This window comes from Cydia pomonella, chromosome 17 (assembly GCF_033807575.1).
Source record: "Cydia pomonella isolate Wapato2018A chromosome 17, ilCydPomo1, whole genome shotgun sequence".
In the NCBI taxonomy this organism is placed as follows: Eukaryota; Metazoa; Arthropoda; class Insecta; order Lepidoptera; family Tortricidae; genus Cydia; species Cydia pomonella.
The window spans coordinates 19,462,159-19,477,552 of record NC_084719.1 but is presented as its reverse complement, the minus strand read 5'-3'; the positions used below and the strand labels follow the sequence as shown (position 1 = coordinate 19,477,552).

General features: G+C 37.0%; 1 protein-coding gene across 1 annotated transcript in view; it reads left to right on the top strand.

Moving 5' to 3' along the window:
• Positions 1-15,394, top strand: part of LOC133527089 (A disintegrin and metalloproteinase with thrombospondin motifs 7) — a 150,870-nt gene that overhangs the window by 97,003 nt on the left and 38,473 nt on the right. Inside the window, exons 5-7 of the mRNA XM_061863980.1 lie at positions 2,549-3,142; positions 3,396-3,563; positions 3,990-4,231. Coding sequence (XP_061719964.1) covers positions 2,549-3,142; positions 3,396-3,563; positions 3,990-4,231 — 1,004 coding nt within the window. The remainder of the gene's footprint in view (positions 1-2,548; positions 3,143-3,395; positions 3,564-3,989; positions 4,232-15,394) is intronic.

The following is a 15,394-nucleotide window of genomic DNA, read 5'->3' as shown; positions in this document are numbered from 1 at the left end:
CGTAAACAATAATTTGCTATTTAAGACACTTGTGGCCTTGTTCTGACAAGAACCAATGGCCAATGGCTAAGCCCCTACAGAAGCTCGGCCTTTGCCCTCACATGAATGAGTTTCGCAGGAAAGCTCTAGGTAGAGGTCGCAAAACCCTGTGCGGAGTTCGGCCTGTCTTGCGTCTTCGCTTACACTAGGACATTGGTTGGTTCGGCCTCTGGCCTTATGTGAAGAACGGTCTTCGAATTTGCTTACACTTGACCTTACTTACTGTTGGAACATTACTGCTGCAGTACTATCAATTTCCGTGATAAAATGATGTGATGGATTGAAAATTATATTCTCAGCTGTAATGCAGCAATAAACGGCACTCAATATACCAAGAAAATTCAATGTAATCTTGGTGAGGGGGCACCATGGTCTAGAAATGCTTAGGGCATCAACATATCTTAATCCGGCACTGCAAGTTCCTAACTTAAAATAAAACTTGATCCCCATCCAAACTGTAAGCTACTTTTTAATCACCTTAGGGGATGAATTTCCAAAAACACTGAATTAACTTTTCTTGTATTTTAATATAATACCTTTTCACGAAGTCTTAAGTACCTAGCTTAAAATAAAACGTTCAACCCCTTTTTATCCTTCAGTGTTTGAATTTTTCGAAATTGCTTCTTATCTCTTGTAAGCTTTGTAAATGAAATCTAGTGTGCAAATATCAACTTTCTGTATTTTGTAGTGTCGGCTCTGCGTTAATGAATCAGTCAGCCAGGACACCCGCATTTATTTATATAACTGAAGACACCTCCTCGATATTGTCACTATACAACCAAACACTGTATAGGTAAATGCATAATGGAAGGTATCAAAATTATGAACAGGATTTTTAGGTAGATTTACAATCGTAGACTTTCTTGTAGCTTACTCGTTTATATTTCTAAGTTGCTCCATATCAATAACAAGAAGAAAATGTTATCATTTCACAATCATCCTGACTTGACGTTTCAAGGTAAAATAGTGAAGAAACGGCATATAAGTGCATCAAAAACTCTTGAAGATATTGCATTTTGTCGCAAAACGTCTGTTTAGCTTCTAGCATAGATTACCTCCCCAGATTTCGCATTACACAGGCTCACCGTAACAAGAATGGAATGCGCTCCCGCCATGCTGTATTCCCTGATAAATACATATACCTCACCTCGGTCTCTTTAAAGCAAAAGTGAATAGGCTACTACTGAACCGGTGAGCTCCATCTTAGGCCCTGTCTTCACTTTCTATCAAGTGTGACTAGGGGCAATCGCCGATCTTAAAAAAAAACAACAACAACAGTACACCTCTGCATCATATAACACAAACAACACTCCGATACAACAATCCACGTATAGCCCTAGAACTTGATTTTAGGTAGGTAATTTATGTCAATAGGTGGACGCAGCTAAAAGTAACAGCTGCTACTAGATTAGTATTGGTGCCGCAATGTGTGGTGACCATGACTCATCTTAATATGGTCCATCTAATAGATGCGTGATCTGTGTTTCCAGTATTCGCGCAAAGCAGCGTCCACTTCGTTATCAATCAATTTATCTACCGTTACCGGCAAACAAGACGCGGATTTGTTGACCCACTGTTACCAACCGGTTTGTTAGTTCGCACTCTCAATGGAGCCATTCAGTGTTGCTTTTCTAACGTTTGGTTTGAATTTGACGAATTGATTGATCCGTGTTTAGTCATAAGTATACCTACTTGAGCATAGAAACTAAATGTGACGTTAGGAGGTGCCTGGTGGTGTATTTAGTGGGACTGTATTGTTTCCCATAAAGTTTTAACTCATAATGTATTGTTGGTCCGCATTTTCGTTAGCCATAATTTGGTTTTTCTCAGAAACGCGTAACTTTTCAGGATTGCAAAAAGACAAACCTAACCTAACCTATATATAAATAACCTAAGGAAATTCCTGAAAAGTTAACGGTTTCAGAGTGATGACTACCTAATGATAATATGTATGACTATCATTACATTATTACTTTCAATAATTATGCGAAACAAAGGGATCCGGTATTTAGCGCACACTCTTAGATATAAATGTATTTTTTACGTACTGCGTCGTATCGTTGATAGTTCAGCACTACTACTATGGCAAACGAGTTCAATATGCAATTATCAATACCTACCTATGTTCTTTTATAGTTTTTATGAGTTCTTTAATTTTTATATTAGCCTTTCAAATACGACTTTAAAATAATAGTCACACGAGAACAAAAATCTTTGAGTCAATTCTAGAAACTGTTAGTTCGGTTGGATGGTTTTACGGTATTTACCAAATTTTCATGATAAATAAATAATAAATGGGTATCGATAGGCGCCAGAAGATTCCATAAACGAGCACATAGCCTTCAAAGTTTGATGAGATAGTAAATTTTGCGAATCATACACGAAATAAGTGGACGGATGTCGTGTGTAACCAGATTTTATTAGTTTCCGGTGACATCACATTGAAGATTTAACATGTAGAAATAGCTCATTAATTTTATTAGTGGCTATAAATAATATTTCGTTACAGGCGGGCCTATTAAGGACAGAACATGGAGAATACTGGATTGAGCCGTCCAATCAAGCGCCAAGCGACGACTCGGCAGGGAGGCCACACGTGATATTCAAACGATCAGCTGTCGATAAAGTCGAAGCTTACCACAGAAAAAAGAGAGCAGCGAACTACAAAACTGACAACAATGAACAAACTAAACGATATTACGAAAGGGAATACCAAAAATTTCATCCTAGGAGAAACACAAACACTAACGTTAGAAGAAACCACGACAGCAAAGAATCAGCGGACAGGCGCTCACGAGAATACGAGAGACTGAAACGATTAGAAAATGCACGGAAAAATCCTATCGCATTTAGAGCTGAGATGCAAAGAAGAAGAGAGAATAGAATCAACCAATCACTATCAAAGAGTAATTCTATAGAGTCTAGCAATAGTAGATCAGTGGAGATGCCTTACGTGAGAAACGGACGGAAGAAGATGAATAGGAGACGAGGGGATGGTCAGAAGAAGCACAGGAGGCGTAGGAGGAAAGCGAAGAACTGTGCCACCAAGCAACCGCCGTACACCTGGAACATCACAAGTGTTCGAGAATATGACAGAACGAGGGTAAGGAAAACAAATGACTTATTTAAAATAAAACTGCGTGTGGGGGTTACCGTTTTTCAATCCATTATCGGAGCAGCAGCTGACGTTCAACACTTTATGTTACTGACACTTCTCCAGTTTTGAGTTTTCTTTAAATCACTGTACTAGTTATCGCCTCAGAAAGTCTTGGTCATAAAAATCTGTATTGGTTACACGCGGTTCATTACTACCATAATTTCTATCGACTTGATTCTGACAGTGAATTTCTTTTCAGAACAATTATATTCCTAATCAACGAGCATCCGGTAACGCGCCGCGGCGACCCCGGTCCGTGAGCAAACCTCAGCACGTCGAAGTATTGCTGGTCGCCGATAAGTCCATGACGGAGTTCCATCAGGATAACGAATCATTGGAGACCTACTTGCTTACCATCATGAACATGGTAAGTGTCTTTGAAACGGGTCTTTGTGTACACAAACTTGTAAATGACCTTCGACGGAGCACAAAGAGACCAAGGGTAGCTCGAAAATCTCGCGCAGCCATAGAGAAATACGTAAGATTACTTATTTTTCTATAGCGCAGCTATAGGTATGAAGGTATCAATGTCCACTTTAGCCTATAGCCAGCCTTTCTCACTTGCCACTGTCGAAACTTCACAGGTCATTTTAAAGCTTATTTAAAGGTACGCGATTAACCCCCTTATTCATAAACGTCTACTAAAGTTACGAAGCCGCTAATAATCGTTTGTCCCTTTCCATCATACCAATACGTCGGAAAGGGACAAACGATTATTAACGGCTTTTTTAACTTTAGTAGACGTTTATGAATAAGAGGGTAAAAGTTTAAGACAATCTTACTTTTTTAACAGGTTTCGGACCTTTACAAGGACCGCTCGATCGGCAACCTGATCCAAGTGGTGGTCGTGAAGATCGTGACCCTGCAGAACTCCCGCGACCTGCAGGTGTCGACCAACGCTGACACAACGTTGTCTCTCTTCTGCCACTGGCAGCAGCAGTTGAACCCTATCAACGACTCACATCCTCAGCACCATGATGTAGCTATCTTGGTGACCAGGCAGGATATTTGCAGTCTTCACAATCAACCTTGCAAGTAAGTGACTTTTAGAACATAACACGTTTAACACAGAATAATAGAAAGCCCCATGGAGGCGGAGAAAATATTCGGACAAATTGTACTACATTATAAACAGGTAGAATAAAGGGCTAAGTAAATATTAAGGTACATTTAAGGTCTTAGCACATTGTTACAACTCAACAGCCACTCGACTCAAAATTAAATATTGAAATTAAAGCCTTATCTTGTATGTCCTATAGTACAATGTTTAAAATTTAGGTAACTGTCGGGTGGTCTACGCGTCGTCCACTCGTCGTCCACTAAGGTGAACCAAAAGTGAGCTGAGTTGTTGAGTGTGCGAAGACCTTTACAGTGTGTCGGCAAGTGTCTGATCAAGTTACACGGCTGCACGCGTCCATATACTACAATGTTTCTTCAAACTTATCAAGGCAGAGGCTACTTAGCGACCACTTTAACGACAATCGACTAACTTTCGATTGTCATTTTTGAACTGTTAGCCGGGATAAGGATTAATTTTATTAATACCACTAATACCAGCCAAGACTTGCGCTTACTTGCCAACGTCGTGATACTCGTAATAAAAAAGCTACCTTTTTTAGTATTTTCTCATAAACACATTATTCCAAAGTATCGGAAAAGACTAGGAAAATTCAACGATTTACTTAATCCATTTTCCGGCCTGATTCGAAGAATGATTAAGACACGTTTAAGATCTTGGAAAGATCTTTAAAAGATCGATAACTAAACGACATGCCAAAATTGATGTTTTGACGATTCCGCTGTGATTCCAATAAAATCTATCTACGATATTTCTAACGTCAAAGTGACATTGGTTGCCCGATCGAGAACTTATCTAAACCAGATCTTATCGTTATCGTATCTCATTCATCGAATCGGGCCGATAGTCTAAATTTTTTTTTTTCACCTAGCTCGCAGCGATGCAAGGTCAATGGCAGAAGGCGTCTGGTATTGAAGTAAATAGAGCTGCATGAGTAACCGATTCCGAAATAGAACACTTTCGTATGTAAACCCTCGCTAGGGTTGCTAAGTGGCCGTTTAGCACCGGTTTTCTTAATGTATTTCGAGAAACTCTCGGTACACTGAATGTAATATGCGCTGCGAAATAAGTTTTCTTTTCCTTTCGTTCAACTGTGTGTGTTTTATTCAACCATGTGTAAGTTTTAGTTCTTGTTATCATACTTCTTCTCCAACCTAGCGTTTTCCCAGCCTAGCGCCAGGGTCCGCTCTTAATCTTCTCGACTTTGCCCGGTCTTCAGCATCCTCAGATGTGAGATTGTTCTCTTCCATGTCCGCGCATGTTCTTTTTATCATTATAAAGTTAAAACGGGTACGTTTTAAAAACGGTGTGTTTATATTGATATTTTAGAACTATTATAAATGTAATCTTCACGAAGTAATTGATCAATATCCTTTGAATTTTGATTGTGCGAATGCGAACATAGAGATCGAGAGTCAAGTCAAGCTAAGTTGGCAGCAATTTTGATAGCAAAGACGGTGCAAGTGTTATTTTTGACCCCCTTTTGGAGAGGCTGGACATCGGTAATACATAAAAACAAATACTTATACATGGTAAATGCATGGTTTTTAATAGTAGTTACAATGTAAATAACCCATTTAGTTTGGAAAATATAGGCGCGAAAAAAAGGAGGATGAAGACGAAACAAATCAAAAGTTGATACATATATTTTCGCGCGTTTGTGTTATAATGTTGACTTCTTTCTTTTGTGTCTCGTGTTTCATCTTAAAATGGATATTAGCTAATGTTATTAGTAGCTGAATTATCGCATTCGGTTTCGATATCGCTTCGAGTCGGAATAGGCTATTTTGGGATCGTTCTACGCCTATACCGCGCCTTTATTGCGTAACGTGTAAGATACTTACAGTGACTCAGTCTACATAAGATCAATTTGAACATCTCCTAAATTACGTAAATTAAAAATACCTAAACAAGTAATGAGAGTTGGAAGCAAAGTTTTTATTTAGGTATCCTTCACATATTGAGAGTTGAGACCCCATGCAACAAGAGAAAGATAACAAAATTCGCTACCGAGCTAAACACTTTTTTTTTATAATATCAAGTTTTTTACCACATCAACGCAAAGAAATCACTGGTTGTAAAACGTTACAAATCTAGACCAAACATGCAAATTCATCATCATCATCAGTCATTCATCTTCATTAATGATATAAGAACTTAATATTTATATCAAATTACTTCACACTCTAGACTTCTAGAGGTTCATAATATGCTACTTTGCACACTGATACCAAGGAAAATAGTGTGGTGAAATAGTTATTTGTTTTACAAGAAGGCAAAGTTGTTGTTTAACCGTTCGTGCTAATATTGATACCCAAGCAAGCGAAAGATTCCAAAATCATAGCGAGTGAATCGAGAAGTGGCACCTTTAGAGTTGCGAGGGTTTCATAGGGTTAAATAAATATTGCCTCCGAGTTAAACACAAAATTGTTCACCACACCAACGCGAGGAAAATACTAACTATGAAATACCAAAAAATCGAACCAATAAAAACATTTTCATTCAAAATCATCATTTAAAAATCAAATCTACCAGCTAACATAAGAAAACAACTCAAAATTTGCATTTGATTACTTTGCCCCACATGTGGATAAAATGCAACTTTCCCATGAGTTTTTGAACAATCAAGAGTTTATCAGTTGGTGTGGTGAAAATAAATATTCAATGGAGACATCGTTACAATGTGGTACAATGCCGATGCATTATCAGACACGGCGGAGCCGCATATTAATGTATGTCTGGACTGAACATGTGTGTGGGTTGCTAAGTGTTCAGTGAAGTGCCGACAAAAAACTGTTTAAGTGTTTAATGAAAATCGGATCAACAGCTCATTAAATATCGAGAAGGGATTTCGCCAGAATAGCCGCGTTGGTTCAGTTCAGTAGGTAATGTAAACGAATAATAGTGTAGTTTCGCCATTGCATTTTGACGTTTATTACGAGCGTTTATTTAGTTTAGAGCCCTGCGATTCCGAGTAAGTCGAAATTCAAGAATAGCTGAGCAGTTTAGTACCGGGTCATGGGATTCATAAAACGGTTTGAAAGTGTAATATTAGAAGTGGTAAATAAGCATTAGATTTAACAAGTTTTGTGTTCGACCCTTAGTTTTTGTTATAAATATGATTACGCGTTAGGGTAAGCTTAGTAAAGTATAAGATATGTAAAACGAGGTGCCTCTTTTGGACTTAAATTATCATATTTCATTTTAACCATTTATTTCCCGCTCATGTGCCTAACTTTAATTTCTATGTCTATGTATATTTTCTAGAACATTCAAACCTTGCATTTTAAATACATAGATACATAGTTGTGAATATACGTCGCTGCTGGCGAGCAGAGTGGGCGGCGCCGCGGCCCACAATTGTTTTAAAACAAGATGTAAAAATTTGTATTACCCACAATGGAATTTTTAGCATCAACATGTTAAAAAGTAAATTTATTTACATATGTGTGATGTGTAAATGGGAATTACGACATTCGAATTAAGACAATGGTTTATGCTTTTTTTGCTTTCGAAACGGTTATTTAATCGGGCCCGACAAATTGTTGTTTACGCAATTATCGAATTTTCGCCAATTGCCAATGACCGTTAATGGCTTCTCCGTCGAAATTAAAAAGGTGTATGTATAAAAGAAGCTTAATGCCTCTTTACTTCTTTTTTACCATACACAATCCGGAATGAACTTTTGCATGATAATAATCCATCCAAATATGGCCCTTACTACGTAGACAAAAAGAATGAAATCGTAATTACTGTTTTTTTGCATCAAAGAGCCGACAAGGATGGGTGCGCCTGCTTTCATTAATACTCAATAAGAAGAGCCTACCAACTCAGACACTTAAATGCATTAAGCCAGAAATAAATTTCATTTTAATTTGAATTTTACTGCATTCAAATTGAGTTAAAATTATTGTGGGTATGATGTAAACTAAAACATACCAATTTAAATTAACATAACCAGTACCAAGACTCAAGAAACAAGGACATTATTTGCCCGATGATTAGCGCTTCGCTATAGAGATCTTTAATTAAATATTGGAGGTTTGCATATATTTTGCTTTTTAAAATTCTGATGAAGGATTATATGTAATGGATAACCTACTTAATTGAACTTTAGTTCTTGGCGCATTACAATTCCAAAGATATATTATCTTGATTTACAACTAATTTAGTAGATGTAAGAGGTTAATATTTATTAAAAAGTAATTAAATGTCGGGCACATTAAAAAGAAACTAACTTATCTATTAAATAAAACTAAATTAAAACTAGAAGCTAATACTAAACAAAATTAAAATATGTCTAAAAAATTTGGCCCCTTTGGCCGAGGATGCTGGCAGCATTTCCCCGCTGTATAGCGATGCTAATACGTTGTGCGAGAAAGCTGCCAGCTCTTCGGTCACCTGTGAAGTCGACCAGCCTTTTAGATAATTCTTTAAAAAGTTGTAGAGCATTAGGACCCCACGGGCCAAGCGTCTCGACCCCAAATGGCATAAAAATGTATTCGGGGCCGAGACCCCTGTACTTTTGTAATTTAAGCTTTTCGGCCCCTTTAGCCGCGGTTCCGGTGAGGTGGGAAGGGGCTAGTGTGTCTACACAGGTTGCGTCCCACACCAGCACCCTTCCCAAACTCCAGGGAATCAGGGACATGCCGTCCGGTCTCTTGTCGTCTTTTCTTGATTTTATATCGTTTATTTTAAGCTAGACATTTCCCGATGTTGACACAAAAAAAAAAAAAAATTTTTTTAAGTCAACCTCAATAGTCTTGAATGAGACTAGGTACAAGTCAAAAGTGTATATAATAATTTTTGAAGATCTGAAATCCCTCTAGATAAAAACGGATTTTAAAGTGGTAGATAATTTAGACGTTTGTCTCTCTAATAGCCAATACTGCGGCGGCATCATGGTTCCATTTTTATCACTTGTCACTATGCCCGTCACTTTCGCACTTACATACTTGTTAGAACGGGACAGGTATGGTGACAAATGATAAAGAGCCCACCATCTTAGCCTTGCTGTACAAGCTGTAAAACGTAAACTCAAATCACTCGTGTTCGACCAAATTGTTCGTACGAAACACAAACTTATTTCTGCATTGGCTTGCATCACAGTTGCTGGGCGAGATATTTATTTAATGTAACTAAATCTTTCTCTCACCCGTTGGTTTACTGTAACATATTTGTATTAACAAAATATTTGAGCCGGTAACCCAGTAATTCTCGTCTGACGCTGAGCAGAAGCTAGCTTATGTAATTTGCCAACACGTGTTTATATTGCAACAGTGCTGTATAATAGTGTTATTATGGTAACTAAAATTTTATTATATTTAGGTAAGTAAATACTTACAGCGCTTTAGGATTTTTACGATTATTAGTGATATGAATTGATATTTAAAATTTAACCTTGTTTATTTCATTTTATAATGTTTTATGTTTATCTTACCTGACCGTTATATATATATATGTATGTATGAAAATCGATTCAGTAATCGTTAATATACATTTTATATGCTAGAATAAAACACCATCAAAAACATTTCGTATACAGTTGGCGATCAAGACTCACTAGCTTTTACTGTGAAAAAGTTATCAGTACCCCTAGTGTAAATTTAACCGACATCATAACGTGACGAACGCGTTTGCGTTAAGTCTCATTTTGTATAGGATTTTGAGTTTCCAAAACGTCCCGCTTGGCGCGCTCTTTCTAAATCACATACAAAATGAGACTAAACGCAAACGCGTACGTCACGTTTCGAAATCGAATTTATTTACACTAGGGGTACTTATCTCAGCAAATTTATTATTATTATATTTAATTTTATTGCAATAACAATATTTTTTTAAGACAGTTGCTCAAATAAGGCTACTTTACGTAGCTGTTTAGCGTGCGGAATGTTGGTTTTCGCGAACTCGTGCTTTTCACTTTTCCAATTTTTAGGGTTCCGTACCCAAAGGGTAAAACGGGACCCTATTACTAAGACTCCGCTGTCCGTCCGTCCGTCCGTCTGTCACCAGGCTGTATCTCATGAACCGTGATAGCTAGACAGTTGCAATTTTCACAGATGATGTATTTCTGTTGCCGCTATAACAACAAATAATAAAAAGTACAGAACCCTCGGTGGGCGAGTCCGACTCGCACTGTCCGGTTTTTTAAATTGTATACTTGTTCCAATTCATGACTACTTATTGATGAGTGTTAATGTTAGTTTCCTTTAAAAGTCGTAATGAACATAAAAACCTACTGTAAATGTAAGAATAATAAAAATATACATATTTCATATTTTATTAATTACCTCTTCATCATTATAACATGTTTATTTTTTTATATTAAATATTGAAAAGCCGTTCTTAATAAGTCGTCTGAATGGAACGGAATAGCTGCCGAAACGCCTGTCAAAGAAGAGGCGTTTTTTTTCTTATTGCAAACATGTTTTAAGTTTCCAAAGGCAACATTCGATATTGTTTTTATACAATTTTAATATACAATACACAAATAATCGTAAATAACGATATTTAGGCAATAATAGTACAATGTTTTATATTTACAAATGTTTGTGTCTTATAGAACGTGCATAAAAAAAACTTGTTGTTTTTCTTATTTTTTCGCAACTGTATCAAAAAACGTCGTTCGATACACGTGCGGAAATGTCATTCTTCACTCGTCCCGAGTCTTGCCACGAGCCTACGGCTTTGATTACGGCGGATTTGATTTGGTTTTTATTTTTTTGGTATTTCATAGTTAGTATTTTCCTCGCATTGGTGTGGTAAAAAAAAATTGTGTTTCACTCGGAGGCAAAGTTTGTTAATCCCTCATGCCTTGAAACCCGCGCAACGCTCAAGATTCCACTTCTCGAACCACTTGCTGCGCTCGAAGTTCAATTTAGGAATCTTTCGCTTGCTCGGGTATCAATATTAGCACGACCGGTTAAACAACAACTTTGCCCCCCTAGCTAATAACAAATAACTATTGTTACTGTTATGCAAACATTTCTTTCAGTGGATGTGGGAAATGTTATCAAAAACCAAAAAAACAAATATCGATGAATGACACAGCCGCCGATATAAGGGTCACACTCGCAATAAATATTAACTCGATGTTAATTACGATATTTTTACACACCGATCACGTATCGTTTCAACCCGGCGTTCGGTAAACGGTACATACATCCCTAAGAAGAAAGGACTTATCTTATTTAATCGGCAATGTAGTTATGAAATTTTTTCCGATACAGAAAAAAATGTTGTCAGAAGCCGCATTCGACTCTGCTTTTCGACAGCTCTTGAAATCACAATTCGTGTGACATTTTGATCTCTCGATTTTAGCCGTTGTGTTCACTTACTCTGTAATCTTCTTACGTGTCTAGCATAGATATAATATTCCTAAAGATGGAGTCTATTGGCCCGATTCGAAGAATGTGATACGATAATTATAAGTTCGGGTATAGAGATAAGTTCTTATTTAGATATCGTTTATATGTCTTATAATTGACAGAAGCAGCTCGATTCGGGCAACCAATGTCACTTTGACGTTAGGAATATCGTAGATAGATCTTATTAGGATCACAGCGGAATTGAAATAAACGTCAATTTTGACATGTCGTTTAGTTATCGATCTATTAAAGATATTTCCGAAATCTTAAACGTGTCTTAATCATTCTTCGAATCGGGCCGTAAGCCAGCTCTCACCGTAGCCTCACGCACACATCCACATTTTTATGTACAGTCAGCGTCAAATACTTCGTAGCAGTCAAAGTGGCCAAATAGTTCGGTACACCATACTAAATATATGGTGTACCGAACTATTTGGCTACTTTGACTGCTACGAAGTATTTGACGCTGACTGTACGATTAACAATGAGTAACCAAACGTGGCCATGTCGATAAAGTCATATCGATAAACTATTGGCATTTTTTTTACAATTTTAATGTTACTTGAAAGCATTTAAACTACCTAAAAGGAACAGATAACTATTATAACACAACTTTATATATTCCTATCAATCATTAAGATTTTGTGAGTTAGATATTATAATGATCAACGGCGGAAATCCATGATACACCGGCCAAAACCAACAAAAATATGTTGTCCGCAATAATTGAGTTATTAAATTATATCATATACTTAGTATTCATTATCCATTATAACTTCTTTGATGTAATTTTTTTAGTGAAGATATCGAATCTTCAATTAATCGCTATTCCATTCCGCTTCTGATAATCTCTAATTATCGATATACAGGGTGGAACATTTCTAGAGACTGAGCTGAAAGGATATTGTTATCTAAGTAATCTACAATCGAGTTATTATAATCGTAAAGCTGGATAATTAAATTAAAAGAAAATCATTAAAATAAAATATTTTAAAATATCAGTCTCAACAGAACAAAGTTATTTACATTTTAAATTGACACGTGTCATGTCATTCATCGGATCTATTTGCTACTCTTGCTAGGGTTGAAACTTGAAACATAAACTTTTTGCACTAATGTTTAACAAACTGTATCTCAACCGTTAGAAATAATAACGTGAATAATAAGTGAAAAATAAAGTACATAGCCTAAACAATTCCCCGTTTGCATAAAAGTCTCTCATTCTGTCCCACCGGATAAAATCGACAAGTCCGCATCCCTAAAACATGGTAAAAACATACACATACATATTTATACGCACACATACAGAGCTTGCCTACCACCAAGAATGCTAAGGCTTGAGTATTAAATTTTGTACTTAGAACAGACAACGTACTTAATAAAGAAATGACCATACCTAAGGTTGCCATGTCAGAATTTATGAGTAAAAGTCTCGAATACTGCTGCAAAAGTCGGCAATCAAAGACAATGAGTATAACGGTGTAAGGTCTGCAGGCGGTAGCCCTACTCTGTTACTCAAGCCAAAAAGGTATTAAGTTAATACGAACCTCATAGCTCGTTAATGCCTTTTCTTTCAAATAACAGAGCGCGACTACCAAACTTTCTTTACACGCTGCTGGACCCTTTTTGTTTTACTAATAAGGTTTCAATCTCCTTGATTCGTGTACGAATTACGTTGGCGCATTATGCATCGAACCGCATAAAAAAAGCAATCATCAATATGTAAACATGTATCCATATTGATGATTACAGTTAAACTTTTGTAAGATGCTAAGATAACAGAATACGGTTGCATTCACATATTTTGGTAACTGTGAGAAAGGGTAGGACAGTACCGTGAATTTAAATATTTAGAGTTAGACCAAGCTAATTTGGCAACGATTTGGATAGCAAAGACTGCGCAAGGATTATTTTAAACGTCAAACAACTATCAAATTATGACGTTTATATAACACCTTCACAATCTAACCGCCACTTGCACCACCCCACTAACCCGGGGTTAACCAGTTAAACCGTTAATCCAGTGTCAAATTGTACTGGTAACCATGGTAATAATAAATAATAAATATTATAGGACATTATTACACAAATTGACTAAGTCCCACAGTAAGCTCAATAAGGCTTGTGTTGAGGGTACTTAGACAACGATATATACAATATATAAATACTTAAATACATAGAAAACACCCATGACTCAGGAACAAATATCCATGCTCATCACACAAATAAATGCCCTTACCAAGATTTGAACCCGGAACCATCAGCTTCGTAGGCAAGGTCACTATCCACTAGGCCAAACCGGTCGTCATGGTAACTCCAGGTTTAACCGATTAACCCTGGGTAAGTGGGATGGTGCAAGTGGCGCTAAGGCTATCAAAATCGCTGCCAGCTTAGCTTGGTCTAACTCTATAAGCGCCACTTGCACCATCCCACTAACCCGGGGTTAGCTGGTTAAACCCTTAAACCAGTGTCGAATTGTACTGGTAACCCTGGTAATTCCAGGTTTAACTGGTTAACCCCGGGTTAGTAGAATGGTGCAAGTGGCGCTAAGAAATCTAAATATTGACATACACGGAGATGTTTTGAATTGTTTTATTTAGTTTGAACGTATAACCAATATGGTAAAAGGATCATTTTTATAATTATAATGAGATAATTAAGATATTAAGTATTGATTGATACTTTTTTGTGAAGGTGTCTTACATTAGTAAACTAATTGAATTTTGAAAATCACGTGCCATTTTTTGTTCAACTTTTTTAACACAAACATAATTTGATTTTTTATAATTTAACATGTCATGATTTGATTTGACATACCATTAGCTAATGCTATAATTAAACACCGGGGACGCTACTATATACCTATCTATTTGTATGAGCAAAGAAGTGTTCCTAAAGTACCTATCTAAACTTTAGAAACGCTTCATAAAAACGAAAGTTAATAAAAAATCGGCCAAGCGCATATCGGGTCGGGTCTTGCTTAGCAAGCCTGGTAGGGGCATTTATTTGTGTGATGAGCACGGATATTTTCTGCTAAGGAGCTTCTAGGGTTCAAAAGACAGAAAACCTGAGCGGTGACTAGAATATTGACTGGACACTGTAAGTTGAACTAACACAAGTTTCAAATTGGAAAGAAACAAAATGCGGCGTGCAGGTTCTCTGTTCCTGTGAACAACATAATGTGTACTTAGGGCGGCCTATGAGGTACAGAATAGTACGGCCCAAAGAATCTGGAATTTTCTGGATTCAACGGGCATTAAAGGGCCGTCACAATAGATCAGAGATTTGTCGGCGTGGTACTGAAAAGCCCACAACACACCAATAATAATAATACATATACGAAGCTCAGATCTACCGTTTAACTGATAACCTTAGCTTTATATGTATAAGAGTCAGTTCATAACTATCAAAAATCATTTCTTACGTTACCTACTCCGACTTTCAGCCGCGCCGCCGCCATGCCGTCTCGCGGCTTATCGTTATGCAATGTGCAGTTTCGATACCGACGCCGCTGATAAATACCGCATCTTTGCCATATCAATGTCATTTTTGTGCTTTATTTTTAGTGGTTCGTAATACAACTGATAAACAGCGTAATCTGGGACGTAATTCGATGGTTAAACAAGTTTGTGTTAAATCACGTATACTCGTACGTATGTAGATGAGGCATTGGCTTGAATGAAGGATAAACATTTAAGGAACATACTGACTGATACTGTACCTCCAGGAGCTACATTTACTCGTATTCGTACT